Below are 22,068 nucleotides of genomic sequence, written 5' to 3' on the forward strand. Positions count from 1 at the left end.
ATGGGTGAAAAGATAGCTTGAATATTTTCGTTAAAATGAATTTAACCAGTTATAATGCATAGTTGTGGAGAATGGCTTCCCACTCCAGGATTCTTGCCTGGAGAATTCCATGGACAGAGGAGCCAAGCGGCTACAGTTTAAGGGGTCAAGAAGAATCAGACACAACTGAGTTACTAACACTGCCACAACGCATAGTTCGGTGGCTTGAATTTAATTAACTTTTTGTTTTATCAAATATATTTTTTGATATTAAAACCATCAAAAAATTGAGCCATATATTTTTTATTCATGCTTGTGAACAATACTTTTTAACATTTTAGGACAAAATATATTTTAGGGCAGCATTCTTCTTAAATAGGGACATTCTGCATTCCCAGGCTTATGGAGGACAAAGGCATTAAGGAAAAAGAGTTAAGTCATGAAAATATATAACTAAAATCATCAGCAAATATTCTACCAGGAACACAAGTCTGGGTTTCTGTCATGACCACAGCACTTACTGAGCACCCACTATGTGCCAAGTGCTAAGTGTTGAGCTTGGCTCCTTTCTCTACACTCATTTCCAATCCCATAACAGTTAATATCACTTAAGGTCAATATTAAATTAATATCACTTAAGTGAATACCACTTAAGAACAATATTTAAATAGCATTTTGCAAATGAATTGCACTTTTACTTAATTTCAGGATAAGTAAAAATATTAAATATGCACTTAGCAATGATCTGATATCTCCTATATAGCAATACAAGTCGATAGTAAATCATGACAACGAAAATGAAAGTGGGTGGCTGTGGCAGCCATGGAAATGTACCACTCGGATTTCCTTCAAGAGGATTGGCAGGGGGGAGCATCGTTTTCTAAGAACCCCAGCTGCAACCCCCTGGATCCACCACCAGGCTTCTGTCAAGCTATACTTTCCTGAGCTGTTTCAGTGACTGAGTATAGCAGGGGTCTTAGCCTGTCCTCTCCGACTCAGGGCTTCTCTGAAGACAACTTTGGCTAAAGGACTCTCCTTTGGCTTGGCTAAAGCCTTCCTAAAGCTGCCTTGCAGTCTGAGGCGCTTCCTACCCAGACCTTCTTTCTGTCTCCTGTCCCATGTGTCAAGTCTTCCATGCAGGCAGAAGGCTCTCACTGCCTACTGCTCCTTCGCCTTCACACACAGTTCCCTCCCATAGATCTCTTGCTTGTTTAACCTTGACTGGCACCTGTTTCTCAGAGAACTTGAACAGAACCAGGTGATACTGGGAGCCATTCAAGAAAATACATAGGCAATAAGATGGAGTTTGGAAGTAGGCTCACTGCCTGGCTGATAAAAACTATCCTGAGTGGCCCAATTGTTGAAGATTTCAGTGGTGATGACCTAGAAAAAGATCCTGATAGAAGAAACTACCATTGCAAGTGTGATGAGTCAAGCCATCTGAAAGATATGAGGGGCATAAAGTCTGTAAGAATAGCAGACTCACCAGCTATTAAATTGTATTGGTGCCCTGCAGGGCAATAATGAGGACCATTGACAATTATATGTAAATATGAGAGCCAGAGACCCAAGTCTTTGCTAGCTTCCAAAGAGGCCCTCAGCTTCTGCAGTCAAAGTGTAGACAAAGCAAATAAGCAGACAAAGGATTTGATAATGAGAGTTGTAGAGCCCCTGGGACATTTAAATGCTCCACCAATGTAAGTCTGTTATGCTGAGGACAAGACTCAGGTAGGGAAAAAAAAACAACAGGACCTTGAAATATGGGGTGCTCTAATGATGTCCCAAGGATTTGGGCACTGCAAACCTCCCTGATCCCTTTGAACTGTGGTGTTGGAGAAGACTCTTGAGAGTCCTTTGGACTGCAAGGAGATCAAACCAGTCAATCCTAAAGGAAATCAACTCTGAATATTCATTGGAAGAACTGATGCTGAAGCTGAAACTCCAATACTTTGGCCACCTGATGCAAAGAACTCACTTATTGTAAAAGACCCTGATACTGGGAAAGATTGAAGGCAGGAGAAGGGGACAACAGAGGATGAGATGGTTGGATGGCATCACTGGCTCAATGGACATGAGTTTGAGCAAGCTCCGGGAGTTGGTGAAGGATAGGGAAGCCTGGCATGCTGCAGTGAATGGGGTTGCAAAGAGTCAGACATGACTGAGCAACTGAACTGAACCTCCTTGAATCCCTAGAGGCTGGAGTGGTGGTCCACTCTAGCAGGAGCTAGCACTTCCCCATATGGGAAGATACTGCACAAGCTTCTCCCCTGCCACGCAGCAGGTATGGAGATCTATCCGTCTACACTGCATGCTGCCAGCCCAATAACTAGAGTTACATTCCAGCATTTCTTTTCTGGGGATTCCATGACAAAGGAGCTGTGAGAATTAGCTAGTGTACACTGGCAGGAGCAAGGCAAGTGCTGCTGGGATTGGATTCTGAGGATACTTGATAAAGGGGACAGGAACATAACACTGAAAAAGGAATAATGCATTTATAATAATAAATATGCATTTATAAAAATAAATAATAATGCATTTAACTGAGGGCACTTTCTTTTGTCATGGGATTTAGCAGCCTGGCAAGGATGCAAGAGATGGAGCCAACAGGTTTGACTCTTAGAAGCCTAGAGAAAGTGATCACCGATGTTGAGCAAAGTGGAAACACTTGTGTTGTTTTGGTAGCCTATAAAGGAAGAAACAAAGAGCTGAAGAAACTTGGCATGCTGGATGGATATGTTAGGCTAAAAGATGACCTGATGTACCATGGGAAAGCCTAGAAGACACACCATTCACCAAGGTCAACAGGAATGTGCTGGTGAGAGGAGTACTAAATCACCAAAATGCTCCTCTTCAGGCCAGAACTGGGCTCATTAAAATCTTTGGTGTTGGAACTTCCTTGGTGGTCCAGTGGTTAAGAACCTGCCTGCCAATGCAGGGGACACAGGTTCAGCCCCTAGTCCAGGAAGATTTCACTTGCCGTGGGGGAAACTGAGCCTGTGAGCCACAGCTACTGACCTTGCACTCTAGAGCCCGTGAGCCGCAGCTACTGAGCCCGTGCTCCGCAACAAGAGCAGCCACCGCAGTGAGAAGCCCAAACACTGCAACTAGAGAGTAGTCCCTACCAGCCGCAACTAGAGGAAGTCCACGAGGAGCAATGAGGACCCAGTGCAGCCAAACATAAGTGAAGAAATACAATTTTTAAAATCTGTGGTATCCAAACCCTTGCCCTCAAATATTTACCAATAATAGAGGTCAGGGGGTGGTGCTTCACCATTAGAAGCCAGGTGACTATACTGATCAGCAAGGCTGAGAGACAGGCAAAGAGTCTTAATCTGCAGGGAATTGTGAAAACAAAGCATGATGTCCTTTAGGCAAAAGAGATGAGCATCCAATGAGGGTACTCCTTGACATCCACAACCAGAAAAGGGCAAGACTGGAGGAGTAGGGTGGAGTAGGGGCCCAGGAGGAGTCACAATAAGAAATGCAATCTCTTGCTGTTGCCAGACCTGAGCTAATTTTCATATCTGGAATCAGAGACTGGAGAGGTGGCTGAGTCCCTCAGAGGAAAGACCTTGCAAAACCACTGCAAGTGTATGCAGCAATGGTTCCTCCAAAGGACCTCTGACCATTTATTCAGGGAACTGTGAGAAAGGGGGAATACCGAGATATTGAAAGGACTATGGGATCCAGAGTTTGATTCCTGAAGACCTAGAGTCATCATTGTCCTGTTAGCATGGCAGCTCGTGAGGGCCACTTAATAAATAGAGATCTATCTAAAATCTGGGTAAGTTATAAGTCTGGGTATACGTTATAAGACTGGGTAAGTTTTAAGTCCATGGACTTACCCAGTTGTCATTTCCTCAGTTCTCAAATTCATAAATGGGAATGATATAGCTGGAGTAAGCACCATATTGAATCTTGTCCTATAGGTAAGAGCTAAGACAGTAAGGAAAAACAAGTAAAAACTTCTGACTCTTTGCAACCCCATGGACTGCACCATGCCAGGCTTCCCTGTCCTTCACCCTCTCCCAGAGTCCACTCAAACCCACGTCTGTTGAGTTGGTGATGACATCCAACCATTTTGTCTTCTGTCACCCCTTCTCCTCCTGCCCTCAATCTTTCCCAGCATCACGGTCTTTTCTAATGGGTCACCCCTTCACATCAGGTGGCCCAAGTATTAGAGCTTCAGCGTCAGTCCTTCCAATGAATATTCAGGGTTGATTTCCTTTAGGATTGACTGGTTTGATCTCCTTGCAGTCCAAGGGATTCTCAAGAATCTTCTCCAGCACCACAGCTTGAAAGCATCAATTCTTCAGTGCTTGGCCTTCATTATGGTCTGTCTTTCACATGTGTACACAACTACTGAAAAAAACCAGAGCTTTGACTGTATGGATCTTTGTTGGTGAAGGTAGCTGCGTTAGAGACATATAAAGGGGTGGGCCTTGAAAGAGAGTAGTGAGGGAAAAATCTTCCCAATGGGCAGATCTAGGAACAAGCACTTGGTTGTAGTTTTATGTAGAAGTGGACTTAGGGGAGATTCCTGGGCAGTGGTCTATGGCTGGCCATTTGGTGAGGGTGTAGAAGAGTAACAGCTTGAATATCAGAGACATGGTTTGAGGTACAAGTATGTGGATGGATGAGGATGTGGGCATAAAGAATAAATATGTTTGTATAACCTGTTAATGTCCACAAGAAAGCATCCACCATAGAGGCGGCACAAAAACCACCAAGTAGATAAAATGATTCCATCACTTGACAATGGCCAGCCTAGAAGAGGCACGATGGGCATGTGGATGGAATGGCCTGTGGCAAAGACAGAGGCTCTGAATGAGCCCAACAGATAAACTCCCCCTTACCAAAGCTGATCTAGCTATTGTGTTTCTATCCAATCTGTCAGCAACAGAGATGCGACGCCCCCAGTATGGCACTATTCCTTTAGGAGAACAACAGGCCACTTGGCGTCAACTTTACTACACTGGATCCTTTTGATTCTAGAAGGGCTAGCAACTCAACTTCACAGGGACATCTGTTTTGATATCCCCAGATACCAGGGCTACATGTCTCAGCCAGCACCTCTATTTGGATATTAATGAAATGCCTAATTCTCAGGCATCAATCCCACCCCAATACAATTTTTCTTAATTTTTTATATATTTATTTTTGGCTGTGCTGGGTCTTCATTGCTTAAGGGCTTTTCTCTAGTTGCAGTGAGCAAGGGCTACTCTCTAGCTGCGGTGTGTGGGATTCTTGCTGCGGTGGCTTCTCTTGTGGTGCACAGGCTCTCTAGGTGTGCAGGCTTCAGGAATTGCAGCTTGTGGGATCCAGAATACAGGCTCAGTAGTTGTGGCACACAGGCTTAGTTGCCTCGTGGCATGTGGGAGCTTCCTGGACCAGGGATTGCACCCATATCCTCTGCATTGAGAGATGGATTCTTAACCACTGGACCACCAGAGAAGTCCCCCACCCCCCAATAGTTTTTATCAGGGGATCTATTTCAGTAAAGAAGTGAGAGTGGGCCCAACCACAGTACCCATTGATCGTATCACATAAAGGCAATCCAGAAATATGCCATCTCACAGATCACTGGAGTGGCCTGCTAAAGACACAGCACCAGCTCAGAGGCAACATGAGAAAAGGACAGGGTGCCATCCTTCAGGATGCAGTATATGCATTAACTCACAAGATGAGAGGATACATGTGATGGCTCCAATTACCATCACTTCCAGTGACTCACTGGAGGATCTGGTTACCATTCCTGAAACTGGGCTCTTCAGGGTCAGAAGTACTGGTCACCAAAAGGGGGCACACTCTTAGTAGGGTACACAGCAAAAGTCCTACTGAATTACATGCCATTGTCACCAAAGTACTTTGTACTTATGTCCAGGGACCAACAAGCTAGAAAAGCAGTCATCCTCCTGGCAGAGGTCACTGGCTTTATCAGCAGGAGGTGGTGGGGGTGGGGAATGGGAGAACTTGTGCAGAACACAGGTGACCCATTTTGTGCCTACTGGTATTCCCTTGCTCCACTGCAACTGTAAACAGATATGTGTAACAACCCCAGCCTGATAAGGGTACGATCAACAAAGGTTAGACCCCTCGGGAATGAAGGTTTGGGTCACAAGATTAGGTAAGTCACCAAAATCTGCTAAAGTAATACCTGTGGATGAGAAGTATTTAAAATGGATGATGGAAGACAAGGTGAATACCAGTCATTGCCCTTCAGTGACAGGGAACATTGATGATCCTCTTCAATTCCTCATTATGTACATGGAAGTCATGGAGTTGCTCCCCAATCCTGCAAGAAGTGGGTCTGTGTGGTGCAAGAGGTACAGCTACAGAAATGTTGTTTGCAATTCCTTTGAGAGAACTGGTTGCAGGAAGCACAGCTAACTGAGTCCCAGCTGAGGAGTCCTCGCTGCCACCCCTCTGGACTCACCACTGCATTTGCTGCATGGCCAGGCTCCCCTGGGGCTGCTCCCTGCCACTGGCTGGGCCCAGAGAGGGCAGCAGCACTGAACCAGTCTCACACAATGTGGGACTCGTCTGACAAGCAATTTGCGCTCAAGAACACCCCAACAACCTGGTCCAACCTTTGTAGTCTGAGGCTCCACGTCAGGGAAGGGTCCTCCTGCCTTCCTGCTCTCCTGCCCCAGAGGTCAAGCCTACAGTACAGATGGAAGTCTCTACCTGCCTCTTCCCGCTTCTCCTCTTTATCCTTCAAAGACAGTCCCCTCCAGGAAATCTCTCACATGTCTTCCATAGGCACCTGCTTCTTGATGGATTCAAATTGACACAGAAGCTCATGTTTATGGATCAATATATTTTCTTTGAAACCACACCCAAACAGCAGTGGAAGATGTACAAGAGAACTTGGTTCACCTTATAAATCAAGCATTTTGAGTCCTACAATACTTCCAAAGGATTAAAAGATAGATGGTTGATGTCTTTATCAGCTTTGAGAAAAACATGATGAAATATAAACACGAAGAAAGCATAAAAAATAATAGAATGTACACACAGCTGAAGAAAGAAACCTTATCAAGAGTTAAAATCTCCCGTGTATCCCACCCTGATTGAATCCTGCTCTCACTTTCCAGATTTTGATATTTATCATCACTTCTGTATTTTAAATATTTTTACTACAAGTATTCTTAACATATTTTTTCCTTTGGATTTTTAATTTCTTTTAAACATAATTTACTAAAAATTAGTTTTGTATGTATTTATAATACTAAGCTGATGATGGGTTTTAAAAAAAAACCCAATCTATGTCACACAGAGCTATTTATGATTACTGAGATTAAAAATAGATGATTTAGCAGAAATGGAACAAAGTTATAATGCTGAGAAAAAGGATATTTTATAATCTTGTTTGTAAGTTAATTATTTATAAAAGTTATATAAATGTAGGCTAATCATCTATACAGTCTCAAAAAGCCCAATGTAAATAAAACACAGAAAATAAGTTCAACTGAGACAAGTTCAGACAAAATTCTTCTATGTGTCATATGGAATCCTAGGAAGAATCACTGCAATAATTATCCAAAGTAACATTAAAGGTAACACAAGAGATGTTTGGTCTTAGATGTAAATTCAAATGTAGAGTGTCTAAAATAACAGGTCAAAGTGAAAGTACATCTGTAATTTCTAACAGCAAAAAATAAGTTTGTAAATTCTATATTCTTCAATGAAGAAAGAAGATCAAGGATAACATGTTGGATAGTCTTATCAACCAGGTCACCTTTAAAGATAAGTTTTCAAGACAGCAAAAATGTGCAACAATTAAGCTTTACACATATAACTAAAACATTGGCTGTTATAAGAGGGGCAGCATTATAGAGTTCACAAATCAACATGTAACAATCAATCACACGTTAGCCTTGGTAAGAACACCAAACATTGGCTGTTATAAGAGGGGCAGCGCTTTTATCTATACAGTTCACAAATCGACATGTAACAAACAATCACACGTTAGCTTCGGGAAGAACAGCAAACGTTATTTCACAACCGCCACTACGTGCTTTTTCTTCTCTGACACCATCTGCACAGATCCAGGCTTGCTATGTTTGATACGATTCAGTTCCCTAGAAATTAAACAAAATACACAAATTTTAAGTTTATGACAAGTCACTTTAACCAAAGAAAACTTTCTCAGAAAAATTACATGGCATTTTCTTTCACCACAAAACTACCCACAGAAAAAAAGTTTTCACCAGAGTAGGTAAGAAGTAGCTCTGAAGAACAGAATGGCTACCCACTCCAAAATTCTGGCCTGGAGAATTCCATGGACTGTATGGTCCATGGGGTCGCAAACAGTCAGACACGACTGAGCAATTTTCACTTAGAAATCAACTTTTGTTAACTTACTGGCTTCTTCTCTTACTACATCAGTGTCCTTTACTAAGTTTAAAAACCTGCTGCTGCTGCTAAGTCGCTTCAGTTGTGTCTGACTCTGTGCGACCCCATGGACTGCAGCCCACCAGGCTCCCCCGTCCCTGGGATTCTCCAGGCAAAAACACTGGAGTGGGTTGCCATTTCCTTCTCCAATGCATGAAAATGGAAAGTGAAAGTGAAGTCGCTCAGTCGTGTCTGACTCTTAGCGACCCCATGGACTGCAGCCTACCAGGCTCCTCCGTCCATGGGATTTTCCGGGCAACAGTACCTGCTGCAAGTTATTAAAATGTTTAAAACTGACTCAACTCCAACATCTATCCAACATAACAAAATAACAATTTACATTGCCTAACTAAAAAAAACAACTCTTTCTTAGAATTTCTATAATACATTACATGAATTCAAGGATTGCACAGAGAAGAATATTCTACAGGGGAAATGATGGTGATGGTGGAAACTTTTTCTTCAGAGGCAAAATGCTAGATTCCAAATGCTATGATGAAGCAAGCATATTAGATAAATTCTTTTTTTTTTTTGATAAATTCTTATCTAACAAATATTCTTGCCAGTCTTTAAGCTAGAAAATACACATTACCTCAATTCCAGCTACGTTGGAAATCATTTTTTTACACTATTTACAATAGTTTCTTTAGTGTGAGTAGAGCCTTTTCTAATTTTGATATGTATGTTTTTGACATTGTTTGCCCTTTAAACATATTCCCAAAGATAGGTAATGAAAATTCTCACCATGTTAGATAATCATAGCTTCCCCTTTTATCAGGAAAAAGCCCAGAGGAGTATTCAAAACCACCTCTGATGTATAACAGCACATAAACTATTCCTTTGACGGGCACATTTTTTGTTTGGTTTTGGTGGGATGTGAGGGGACAGCTAGAAAACAGTACTGAGAGAGACACAAATGCTCCAAAACATACTTTCGTCGACGAGCTTCTTTCATGATGCGCTGTTCCTGAATCTGGCTGTAGATAGATTTTGGTAGATGTCTGTGACGAGAGATACGTTTTATATGAGGATGATGTTGAAATTTCTCCTTTAACTTCTGGTTATAATCTGTGGCTGCTCTTTCTCGTGATGTAAGCTGAAAAAAAATACATTTTGATGTTTTCGCGAATGATGTGTTCTTTTTGCTTTAGTACAACAGAGTTAGGAAGAAACGTTTCCCCAAAAAACTATCAACATTTATGACATGCAACCAAAATTACTAACGTAACTGTACAGTTACATTAAACTGTACCCATTATAAGGCTATGTTACTGATACCAGCTCTGCTATGTCCTTTTAGTCAGGGCGCCTACAACGTATTGACAGATGGGTGCCACAAGTGCAAACAAGCAGCGCCTAGGGAGTCAGGTTCTGTGGCCCTCTGAGTTGGTCCACGTAACACAGAAAAAGCACTTGATGAATCACTCAAAAATTTTTTCTGTAAAAATTATTGAAACAGAAACAAAAGTGATGACATAATAACCAGCCTTTGTCTAACAGTTGTTAAGGATGGTATGATTTAGAGGAATATTTAATGATGAAGATAAACCTAGGCATAGTGTAGTACTTTAATAATCATTAAACCTAAAATAAATTTATCTTTAATTACTTATTTTCGTATCTTGCTTTTCCTTCCAGGGCTAAGTAGAAAATAAACCACACTTAACCTTTCCTTATTAAACTTACTATTTGCTTCAGATATAAACACCCTGTATATTTCTTACAGAAAACATGAGACATTTAGAAAAACATTAAGAACAGAAATCAACCTTAACTCACAACCCAGAGGTTGCTAGTCAACAGTAATATTTGTTATATTTTCATCAAATCTTTCTTAAGTCTGAAGCTGTTAATTTTTTTAAGTGTTTCACTGTGTCTTTGATATTAAAATATTAATACCCCCCAGAGGCTTGGAGCCTTTGATTTGCCTGATTACTATTCCTTTGACAGAATACGTATTCCAAGTTCTAAGCCTCTAGTCCCTACATCTTCTCTCCCTACCTCAAGGAAAATACAAAGAAACAAGAAGGCTCAAATGCGATCAAACATTTGAATTAACAAAGCCCTCTGGGGGAGTTCTCTGGTGGTCCAGTGTTAGGATGTAGCATTTGCACTGCTAGGGGGTCCAGGTTCAACCCCTGGTCGGGGAACTAAGAGCCCACAAGTCATGCAGTGTGGCCAACAGCAAAAACAAAAACAAAGAACTCTGAAGGTGCCTTTGACATGAAAAACGTAAACCTCGATACACCCTTGTCTGTTTCCTTTCATCACAACTAAAGCACTTGAAATAAATTCTCTTTATAATATAATGATATTCAATAACACTATAAACAAGTTGCGTGATAATGAAAGAAAATAGGATCTCTTACCACACCCAACTTTTCAGAAGCATTAGCTTTCCATAGACGAATGTTCATTTCATCAGATCCACACATAATGTACTTGCTGTCAGCAGTCCATTTTACACAGATAACATGCTGCATTCTCTTTGTGTGATAGACTTCCCTACAGAAGAGGAACTAAGTTAAAACATTTAGGAATCTGGTACAGATTTTCTTTAACCAACTACCTATCAAGTATCAGGGTAACATTTTTTGAGTCCTGAAAGAGTATAAAAGAGAAATTAAAATACACTTAAATGTATTTTTTTGGAGAAGGAAATGGCAACCCACTCCAGTGTTCTTGCCTGGAGAATCCCAGGGACGGGGGAGCCTGGTGGGCTGCCGTCTATGGGGTCGCACAGAGTCAGACACAACTGAAGTGACTTAGCAGCACATGTATTTTTATTAAACCATACTGCTAAGATTCTATGCTAAGAGCTGTGGAACATATTAAAAAGTCCTGCCCCCAGAGAAGTTATAATCCAGTAAGAAAAGTAAGTATAAACAAACCAAGCAAAACTAGATATCCAGAAAAGATCACAAAATAACTGTGGGCATATAACACAAATAAAATACACTGAAGCTGGAATAACTATAAGATCAACCACCACACTTCTTTGGGTTTCATTTCACTGGGAAAAAAATATTCAACGGCATTCAAAGAACATATCCTGATATGCTGATCCTAATGTCTGATTTCTGTTTTGGTCAAATTGTTGAAAAAGTGTAATTAATTAAAGTGAGAGTGGATGACTTACATATGTGACAAGAAAGAGAGGGCTACAGAAGTGATGAGTTGAGGTAAGGATCATTTAGTAAATGGAGATGTCAAATATCATACCTATCTGGAAAGGTGTGAAACATGCTAAGTGAATTCACAGAAGATACTATATTAGGAAGTGTTAAGCAAAGCATTAAAAAGCAAGTAAAAGACAAGGTCAGAAAAAATTAAAACATGAGACTCCTGGAAAAGTAAAACTTCCTTATCTGGATTAAGTGATTCAGAATGCAGACTACAAAGGAAACACACTCAGCCAGTTCTGCACAGTAAAAGAAAACTCACGTAGGATGATGAAATCAATAGATTTTGTGTAAAGACATTTCTGAAGTACACTCAGAAAAGTGGTCTATTATGCTATTTCTAACGGATACATTTTGAGCTCTTGAATGAATATGTAGATAAACCATATGACACAATTCTAAAAGAGAGGATGGTTAGAACGAACATACTATTGAAAGAAAAAGTGGATCAGACAGACTGCTTTTTGTTCTCTCAATGCTCTGCTTCTACAAGACTCAATTCTTACAACCTCTACCTATTTAAGATCCCCATTTCCCCATAGCAATATACTGAATTTAAATATCAGGAAATTCAATTAGGCTTTGGTAACCACTAAAAATAACCTGCATATATTACATCAGTTCATGTACTGATATTAGACCAGACAAATCCAGTGGACAGTTACTTGGCCAACTGAGAATCCTCCTTAATGGTAAACTACAGAGTTTAATATCTAGATATGTTTATGCTTGTACATAGAACAGATACATAAAGTTCATTATAAATTATGCTATTTGTGGAGATAAATAATTTAAAAACTTAAATTCTTTACATACATAGTCAAGCTAAAAGAACTGTTCCATGTGAATGCAACTGAATTTACTTGTTTGCTAATACTGAATAAAATCCATAGAAGTTACCTTCGAATATTGATTTAACTGTAGTTTTTGAAAACCTACTCAAAATTTATTTTTTAAAAAAAGATTTATTTTTATTTTTTGGCTGTGGTGAAAATTTACTTTAAAAATATATTTCAGTGACTTTAAGTTCTTTGAAAGGAAAATATTTTAAAAAATACAGATCATTCAAAGCACTGCCTGTATTATTTGATGTTTTTGTAATGATAGGAAACTAGAGCAGACCATGGAAACAAACCAGAAGCAGCTTTCCAGCAGATGACAGTAATGGTCAGAGAGAGTACTGTTTATATGGTTTATAACTAAACCCAACAGGAAGTAACACGTATTAAATTGTGATTACAAAATCTTCAAAAACCATCAGGAGACAATTCCTAGAAATGGGATATAAGAACTCACTTCATACAATTTTGGAATAATCTGAGCTTTTAACTAGACTTGCATTTAATTGCCCATGCTGGTTTTAGAATAATCAGTTTGAACTCAGCGATGGGGCTCTTGGCATCACGGGTGCCTAAACTTCCCATTTCCTGTACTCCTCCTTTGATCCTTATGTCTGCTTATGCATCATGTTAGAACTGTCCTACTTAATACCTCTGGAGGTCCTGGTGTCAAAAATGATGGAGGGCCACAATCTCTTGATTTTTTTCCAGAGAAGTGAAAAGAATAGAAACTATCAGCCTTGCCTTGGGCCTAACTGAACAATTACCATTACCAACAAGAGTATCATGAATTACCATTCATGACAAGAGTATCAAGTTAGTTTCAACAGTCACATAGGAACCAACCCCAGAGTCCAGGATCAAAGTCACCAGAACACCCACTCAGTATACTTTTGATTCAAATACCTTTTTAATCATACACATGATGATGATGACGACAGTTATCTATCTGCTAGCAATTCATGATGATATGAAAAAGTTTAGGAATTAATATGGCTTCCTCAAGTCAGAGAAGAGAAAGATACAACTATCACACGAAAAAACACCAAAGAGTTAGACAAGCAGATTGGCTATTACCAAAAAACGTATGGAGCTGTGTGACCCTGAAGAGGCTCTGTGGGCAAGATCTTTTGGTTGTGAACACAAGGCTGGGACAAGGGTGAGGCAAATGAGGTGCCTACAGTGTAAACTCTAAGGAGGCTGTCACTTTCAGGGTGATGCAGATACAGGCTAGGCACCTGCAAGAGTCCTGAGTCAGGAGGATGTGCCTGTGAAAACAAGCATCACTTGCTCAGGAAGATCAGACCCCTTCAACACTGTAGACGCTAGGTTAGTTATCATTAAGAGTAATGATCAAAATTCTCATCACTGCACTTAAATGGTGAAATTTATCCACCCTGTTATAGTTATAACACCAAACTGAATGCTCTTTCTCTAGCTTTAAGTGAAGGAAGGGTCCCATAAAGACTTTATCAAGCTGGGGAAACTGTTTCACCAGCTCCACGCTACCGTTCTCTAGCACGGATCATCACCTTCCAGCCTCAGCATACAGATTCTCTGGTCTTTCTTTTCCCTGATTCTGCTTAGTTTTCTCCTTTCCTTTTCTATGGCTTCCAATCATTCTGTTATCTTTCACCATGTGCATTTTCTCCAACACTGAATCAAGACAAGGTCATCCAAGCAAGTATACATATAAATGTATATCACACGTCTTGCGTATGTTGGGTGGTTGCTCTCCCAAACTTGCCTCCCTAGTGGCTCAGCAGTAGAGTTCACCTGTAATGCAAGAGACGCAGGAGATGTGGGTTTGATTCCTGGGTTGGGAAGATCCCCCGGAGAAGGAAATGGCAACCCACTCCAGTATTCTTGCATGGGAAATTCCACGGACAGAAAAGCCTGGCGGGCTACAGTCCATGGGGTCGCAAAATAGATGGACATGACATATGTGTATATACGACATGTATATATCACATATCATGACATGACATATGTGTATATATGTATAGTATTTTAGAGAGAATATATGTTCTTTTTAAATTCTAATGTTCCTACTTTTACTGAATCAAAATGGAGGTGGTTGTATCTTCAAGAGTGAGTGACACCACCATAATCCTTTATCATTTTTATGGGAAGATATCTTCTAGTTTACTTGGATTTGCCTTGAATATGCATAAAATGCTCTGTAAATCACAGCATACTAATATAAGGGGCTGTATCTTACAGGAGTTAATTTTTAAAGTTGGCAAAAACTCAAATGCAGTCAAAAAGTATTCCTGAAAACCTTTAAATGCCAGTTTACTATAAACTACCTCAATACAGTAACATGTGAAATAATATAACACGGCGGTACAAGTGTATACACTACACTCAGTAATGTGTGTAGCAGAGGGCCAAGCTGTACGACACAAAACACCTTAAACACTAGTTACATTCACTGTACACAAACAATGACACACACACAGCACAGGACAGCTGAGTATTTCGATCTCCCGTCTCCTGGTCATTCCAGAGCATGTGTCTACTAGATGAGGATGGAGGGATACCTGTCCTGACCATTTAAACCGTAATTTTTCTCTTTTTCATTTTTGCCTTAGTGTATGAGAGTTGAATTTAAATAAGCACAAAACAACAAATATAAGGTATTATTAACTGCTCTTAAACTGTATTAGGGGAAACTTTAAGTTCTTCCTTATCAAATTAAAATCTTTTTTCAAGTTTACTCTATCTCATGGCAGTGAAAATACTCTGCATATTATCATGATGGATATATGTCATTATACATTTATCCAAACCCAGAGAATGTGTGATCCGAAGGTAAACTATGGATTTGGGGTGATTACGATGGGTCAGTGTAGGTTCATCCTACATTTTGGTGAGGTAACAAAAGTACCACCCTATGTGGAATGCTGATAATGAACAGGCTCTGCATGTGTAGGAGCTGGGAATATATGGGAACTCTACTTTCCTCTCAATTTTGTTGTAAACCTAAAATTCCCCTAAAAAAAAAAAGCCTTTATTTTAAAAAATTAGTATAAAACACTCAAAAAGGTTTTGCCCTAAGGCAAAGATTTCACATCAATAAATTATATAAAGCTAAAAAGACTCTGATGCTGGGAGGGACTGAAGGCAGGAGGAGAAGGGGACGAGAGGATGAGATGGCTGGATGGCATCACTGACTCAATGGACATGAGTTTGAGTAAACTCCGGGAGTTGGTGATGGACAGGGAGGCCTGGCATGCTGCAATTCATGGGGTCGCTAAGAGTTGGACACGACTGAGCGACTGAACTGAACTGACTATCCTGTTCAATGAAGAATCTGCCCTGTAGGCCAATGTTTTTGCTCACAGATGCAGAAGGTGGCAGCCCACATCACAACACCTGAGTGTGAGTCCCATCATATACACAAAACCAGCGTGTGTTAAGTCACTCAGTCATGTCAGACTCTTTGCGACCCCATGTACTGGAGTCCACTGGCTTCTCTGTCCACCAAATAACCTTTAGAAAAAGATACATGATGATCTAGGCAGGGAAAAAAAGTCAAACAGAAACAAATGTTTACTGGTAGTAACATACCTGCTTCTACTTTTGTCCACAGGGAAGATTCGAATAGATTTATCAAAACTAGCTGACACAAACTCTCTCCCAGTGGGAGAGTAATCCACATCAAGCACCGCAGATACATGATCCATATGCACCATTACAGGAGTGTCCAGGGCTCGCATATCGAAAGTATACAAGCTGTAAAACAGTTTTTAATTATTTGATACAAGTTTCTATTAAAAAATGCACATGCAGTATTAAGAGACATTACTGAACTTAAGAGGGCTAGCTAATAAATAAAGCACATCTAAATACATAGCTCAATTCTTCACATGGCAGATAAGGGATAGGGAAAAATATCAACAGTTTTATTATTCCTTAAGATTATATACTTACACACTTTAATCCTTACAAACAGAAATCTCATTGTAGAAAATGTGCAAACACCAAGACCATGAAGAGTACAAAACTTGCATTTAATTTCACTACCCAGAGAAAATCAGCACGGTGTAAATGTTTCTTTTAACCATGCTATTTAATTATATGCCTCTTAATACAATTAAGATATTACTGTATAAAGCTCTATATTGATATTTCATGTAGCATATTATGAGCATTTATTAATATCTGAACATATTTTAATGTTTTCATATGTAAATGAGTTAAAATAATTAATAATCTGTTTAAATTTATATTTAAATCTATTTGTTGGTAAAGTTTCCCATGTTTTATTTTAACTTTTGATATTTAATGGGACAGATTCCTACAATTAGAATTATTAAGTTCAAAGGCATAAGCATTTTTAAGGTTTCTGAGTTGATAAATCACTTCCAATGAAATCACACTAATTTATACTCTATCAGTGATACATGAGAGCAAGCACAGCTTTTCAAAGGGTGTACTAAAATTAGAAAACTATACTTCATGCACAATTGGCAAGAACAATGACTTCGTGATTTTCGAGGTTTAAAATTTTTTAATTGACAGCTAGAAGAACAGTGCTTAAAATGAACCAACATAAATGATGGAGAGTAGTAATACAGAATTACTGTAACCAAGTTCCTAACATCAAAATACTTACAGATGCAAATATTAGCAAGGGGAAAAGTTTAAGGAGAAACAAGATATCCACAAAATTTTAAACTATCTCCTCACAGATATGTATTAATTACAGAAGAAAATAGTAACTTTAGTAGGGAAAGCTGGTAGACACCACCTTAACTAAGTGATGAAGGTCAACATTACTAGTAATAAGATGTACCAACGTTATGTATTCCTGGTTTGATGCACCAAGGAGGGGATATCAATTTTGTGGTATTCTTGCCAAAGATGCATAATCTCAATGAAATAATGAGAAAACACCAGTTAACCCAAGTTAAAGGCAGTCTACAATATAACTGACAAGGAAGTCCTTCTCAAAAGTACTAAGGTCATAACAGAAAAGGGAAGACTGAGAAAGTCAGTGAGCAGACATGGTAATCAAATGCAAATACAACGTAGGATCCTACAACAGTAAAAGAACACTAGTGGAAAGACAGGTGATGGAATAAAGTCTACAGTTTACAATATTGTACCAATGTTAATTTCTTGGTTTTGCTAACTGGACTATGGTGACCTAAGATATTAACATTTGGGGAAATTGTCTTACAGGTACCTTTTTTGTAACTTTTCAGTAAGCCTTTCCAGTGGTCATGTATGGATGTGAGAGTTGGACTGTGAAGAAAGCTGAGTGCCAAAGAATTGATGCTTTTGAACTGTGGTGTTGGAGAAGACTCTTGAGAGTCCCTTGGACTGTAAGGAGATCCAACCAGTCCATTCTGAAGGAGATCAGCCCTGGGTGTTCTTTGGAAGGAATGATGCTAAGGCTGAAACTGCAGTACTTTGGCCACCTCTTTCGAAGAGTTGACTCATCGGAAAAGACTCTGATGCTGGGAGGAATTGGGGGCAGGAGGAGAAGGGGACGACAGAGGATGAGATGGCTGGATGGCATCACCGACTTGATGGACGTGAGTTTGAGTGAACTCCGGGAGATGGTGATGGACAGGGAGGCCTGGCATGCTACAATTCATGGGGTCACAAACAGTCGGACACGACTGAGCAACTGGACTGAACTGAACTGAACTGAAGATTACTTAAAAACAAAAATTCAAAAAAAAACTTCATAAAGATTATTTTCTAATACCATTATTAGAAAAAGTCATGGATGCTAAAGGTAACAATTTTCAAATAACCATGAAATTCTCATCAAGAGATGAGTCATTGCTTTCTTTTATGATCTTCAAACATAACACAGGATTGTCAATCAAGGTCATACTGATCACTGAAGTTAAATTTCTGAGCTGACAACTGCTGTATATTCCCTATCTAGAGCAGTGGTTTTCAACCAGGCTTGTTTTTAGCAAATTTTTGTGTTTTTTTTCTTTTCTTTTCTTTTTTAGTAAATTGTTTTAAGAACTTACTAGAATTCCAAGCAAATCAACCCATCTAGATGCAAAATGTTTTTGTAAATAAAGTTTCAAGTCACAGTATTCTTCAGGAATAACACAGTTCAACCCTATTACCTGATGAAATTATGGTATAGACTAGTTTACATGACTTGTCTAAATTCTTACAATAGTTACTGGTTGGGTCTACACTTGAACTTGGATTTCTAAATCACAACAGGATTATTTAAAGGGCAATAAAAGAAATAAAATGTTAAAAGATATTTTACACAGCAAAATCACATTCAAGTAAGAGCAATTACGGTACTCTAACAGTCACTTCTTACAAGTGATGTACTCTTTGTTTCAGCTTCCATATATAATTATTTCCAAGGCAAAAATTGAGAAATTCTAAAGATACTCTGAAAAAAAGATTATTTTCCCCAAATAACTAATTACAGCAAACTTTAGAAATGTTAGTAAGATTGGTCAGCAGGACTTTTTTTTATTGCTTTTAACTGGAACAAGGGCATTTAATTTCAAATACTAATAAAGGCTAAAAGAACTTCAATTAAGTGGTTTGAGTTGATGAGAGCTTCGTTTTAGTACAGAAAAGTCATAATTGATGCTTTTAGTTTAATACCACTAAAGCATCATGTAATAAATCCTATTTCTGAGCTAATTTATGCTTTCTTAACTAACAGTAGTGGAAAGAACAAAGAATTTAAATACAGAAGATCTAAAGTTCAATCCAATGACAAATTTCCACCTTCTGCAAAAAAACACGTATTAAGAATCCATCATGTACACAGCACTACAATAAATGCTTGGATAAAAAAATATGAATAAGATATTCTTTCCTCATTAGGAGATTAAACTCCCTGCATCAATACCCTCATCTATAAGGGGATAACATACATGTCTTATTCACCTTATGCTGCTGCTGCTGCTGCTAAGTCGCTTCAGTTGTGTCTGACTCTGTGCGACCCCATAGACGGCAGCCCACCAGGCTCTGCCGTCCCTGGGATTCTCCAGGCAAGAACACTGGAGTGGGTTGCCATTTCCTTCTCCAATGCACGAAAGTGAAAAGTGAAAGTGAAGTTGCTCAGTCGTGTCTGACTCTTTGCGACCCCATGGACTGCAGCCTACCAGGCTCCTTGGCCCATGGGATTTTCCAGGCAAGAGTACTGGAGTGGGGTGCCATTGCCTTCTCCATTCACCTTATAGGGATATTGAAAAGATAAAGTGAGCTAATGTCAAATGCTTCAGCAAGTTTTAAAGCAGTATATAAGAAATCACAAAATTCCATCCAGGTCAAGAACATAAGGCTGCTAAGTTACTCCTTTACAAAGAGTCACAAATAAACATATCTGTAAATATTAAGGTAAAGACTGAAACTTCAGGTTTTCCTTTCGTCTTACTGAAGTAACAGTGGTGGCGGGTAGCATGACAACATGAGTAACCACCACCTGCCTCCACATTTTGCAGGCAGACATTTTTAGGTTCTTAAAACATGTATGATTCAGTCATTATTTACTGATATATGGTTAATGTCAGGGATTAGCCAACTTTTTCTGTAAAGGGCCGAATAATCAACATTTTTGGCTTTGTGGGTCATACGGGCTCTGTTCCAACTACTGCACTCAGGCATTATAGCACAAAAGCAGCCATATTCCGTACATAAATAAATGTGTCTACGGGGGACCTAGAGATTGTCATACTGAGTGACGTGAGTCAGAAAAAGAGAAATGTACTAATGTACAGCATATGGAAGTCTGCTCACTGTTATGTGGCAGCCTGGATGGGAGGGGAGCTTGGGGGAGAATGGATGCATCAAGATGTATGGCTGAGTCCCTTTGCTGCTCACCTGAAACTATCACAACACTGTCAATCAGCTATGCGCCAATACAAAATAAAAAGTTTAAAAAGTGAAAAATAAATAAATGTGACTATACTGCAATAAAACTTTACAGAGACAGGTAGCAGACAGCACTGAGTCCATAGATCAAAGTTTTATTGTCCCTGATCCATATCATTTTGAAAACTAAGAATACTTTTTAAGAAGCACTTCTCTATTTTGGGAAATCTTTTTTTTTTTAATTTTAAGCAAAACAAATGGTAATTTTCTAATGTGTATGAAAGAATACTACCTAGGAAAATATATTTCATTAATAAGACATATACAGTTGAGTCACTTCTGATAGAAATTAAGTTATAAGAAAAGGGAAACTTACTTGTAATCCTCGTTTGCTGCAGTAAAAATGAATGCTTCCATAGGGTTCCAGCAAATTGTATTTGTTCTCATATCTAAGATGACCTGAGAAACATACACTAACCCATTACTATGAAATTAAGTCCCTCTAAAATGAATAAATTCCTACTTCATTTCCTTTTCTTCATTTTTCACTGATTTAAGCAAATACTTCAGTAAACACCTATCATTTGCACAGAATTTGGCTCAGTGCAATAGGAAAAGAAAATCAATAATTAGTTTCCTGAACACACAGGCAGTGCTAAATATTGAAAAATATAAAAATGCTTAATAAATGGTCCCTTGACCTCAAAAAGCTTATAGTGTAGTTGGGAAAATGAGACATATGTAAGAAAAGTTCAACCCCAAAGTAGTAAAGTACAATATATTATTAACAACTGAGAAGGTAGGGTTGAAAGTGGCAGAAACTGCTATTTATTAAACTGGTCCTTTGGTGCAGGGGTGGAATCAAGTAGGAGATGGAGACTGACGTACACACACTACCATGTGTAAGACAGACAGCTAGTAGGAACGCCTGCTGCACAGAGCAGGGAGCTCAGCTTGGTGCTCTGTGATGACCTGGGTGGGTGGGATGAAAGGAATTCGGACGGAGGTCCAAGACGGAGGGGATGTATGTATACACTCAGCTGATTCACTTGTATAGCAGAAACCATCACAACATTGTAAAGCAACTATACCCCAATAAAAAAGACAAAAACCAAATAAACGAAAAACTAGCACTTCCATGGTAACATTCTGCTAAATGCTTAATGTTTTATTCTTACCACTGGGCTGTGAGGCAGTTATTAATATCACCATTTCACAGAAGAAACACAGATTAAGTTACCTGCTTAAAGTCTTAACACCAAAGTTCATGCATGTTATTCCCACCATATGACATGGGTGAGTGAAATTTGGAAAGATTATTCTACTTATTTAGCTCAAATGTCAATCAATATATTCTACTTCTAATATTTCTGAATTTAGTACATGTTATAAAAATGATTTGATAACAACAAAAATATTAAAAGCATCTCTGTTAGGTATGGCACAGAGATGTCTATGATAACAGACCTGAAGTCCATTAACAAGGCATAGCTCTTCTGGTACTCTCTCAATTCCAGCACTTGCAATCAACTGTATACTCGTTTACTTATAATGGCACTCGTCTCTTTACTAATAGTATTCCCTCCCTCTTTATAATCAGCTTAAGGTTTCATTAACTCTGATATCTAAGTCCTGGAATGACTGCTTCAGAACTGCTGGGAAATCTGACACCTTGAACAGGATAGTGCCTGTCTAAATAAAACGTCAAACTGGTACCCACTGGTGTGTAACTAAACAAATAAAGGTGATTATGTGAATTAGTTATAAAACTTTCTGGAATAAAATACCATGTGTGTCACTATGATAATCACAGGGCCTGACTAATAGGATGCAATACTGAAGAACTTTCA

At 39.1% G+C, this 22,068-nt stretch overlaps 1 protein-coding gene across 1 annotated transcript in view; it reads right to left on the reverse strand.

Annotated features, from left to right (window-relative positions):
- Positions 1–6,779: 6,779 nt before the first annotated feature.
- Positions 6,780–22,068, reverse strand: part of DCAF13 (DDB1 and CUL4 associated factor 13) — a 29,158-nt gene continuing 13,869 nt past the window's right edge. Inside the window, exons 7-11 of the mRNA XM_010863491.1 lie at positions 20,595–20,677; positions 15,971–16,135; positions 10,746–10,881; positions 9,309–9,472; positions 6,780–8,063 (exon numbers count right to left, since the gene is read on the reverse strand). Coding sequence (XP_010861793.1) covers positions 7,976–8,063; positions 9,309–9,472; positions 10,746–10,881; positions 15,971–16,135; positions 20,595–20,677 — 636 coding nt within the window. The 3' untranslated portion in view covers positions 6,780–7,975. The remainder of the gene's footprint in view (positions 8,064–9,308; positions 9,473–10,745; positions 10,882–15,970; positions 16,136–20,594; positions 20,678–22,068) is intronic.

Source organism: Bison bison, unplaced genomic scaffold (genome assembly GCF_000754665.1).
Source record: "Bison bison bison isolate TAMUID 2011002044 unplaced genomic scaffold, Bison_UMD1.0 scf7180017864491, whole genome shotgun sequence".
Taxonomy (NCBI): domain Eukaryota; kingdom Metazoa; phylum Chordata; class Mammalia; order Artiodactyla; family Bovidae; genus Bison; species Bison bison.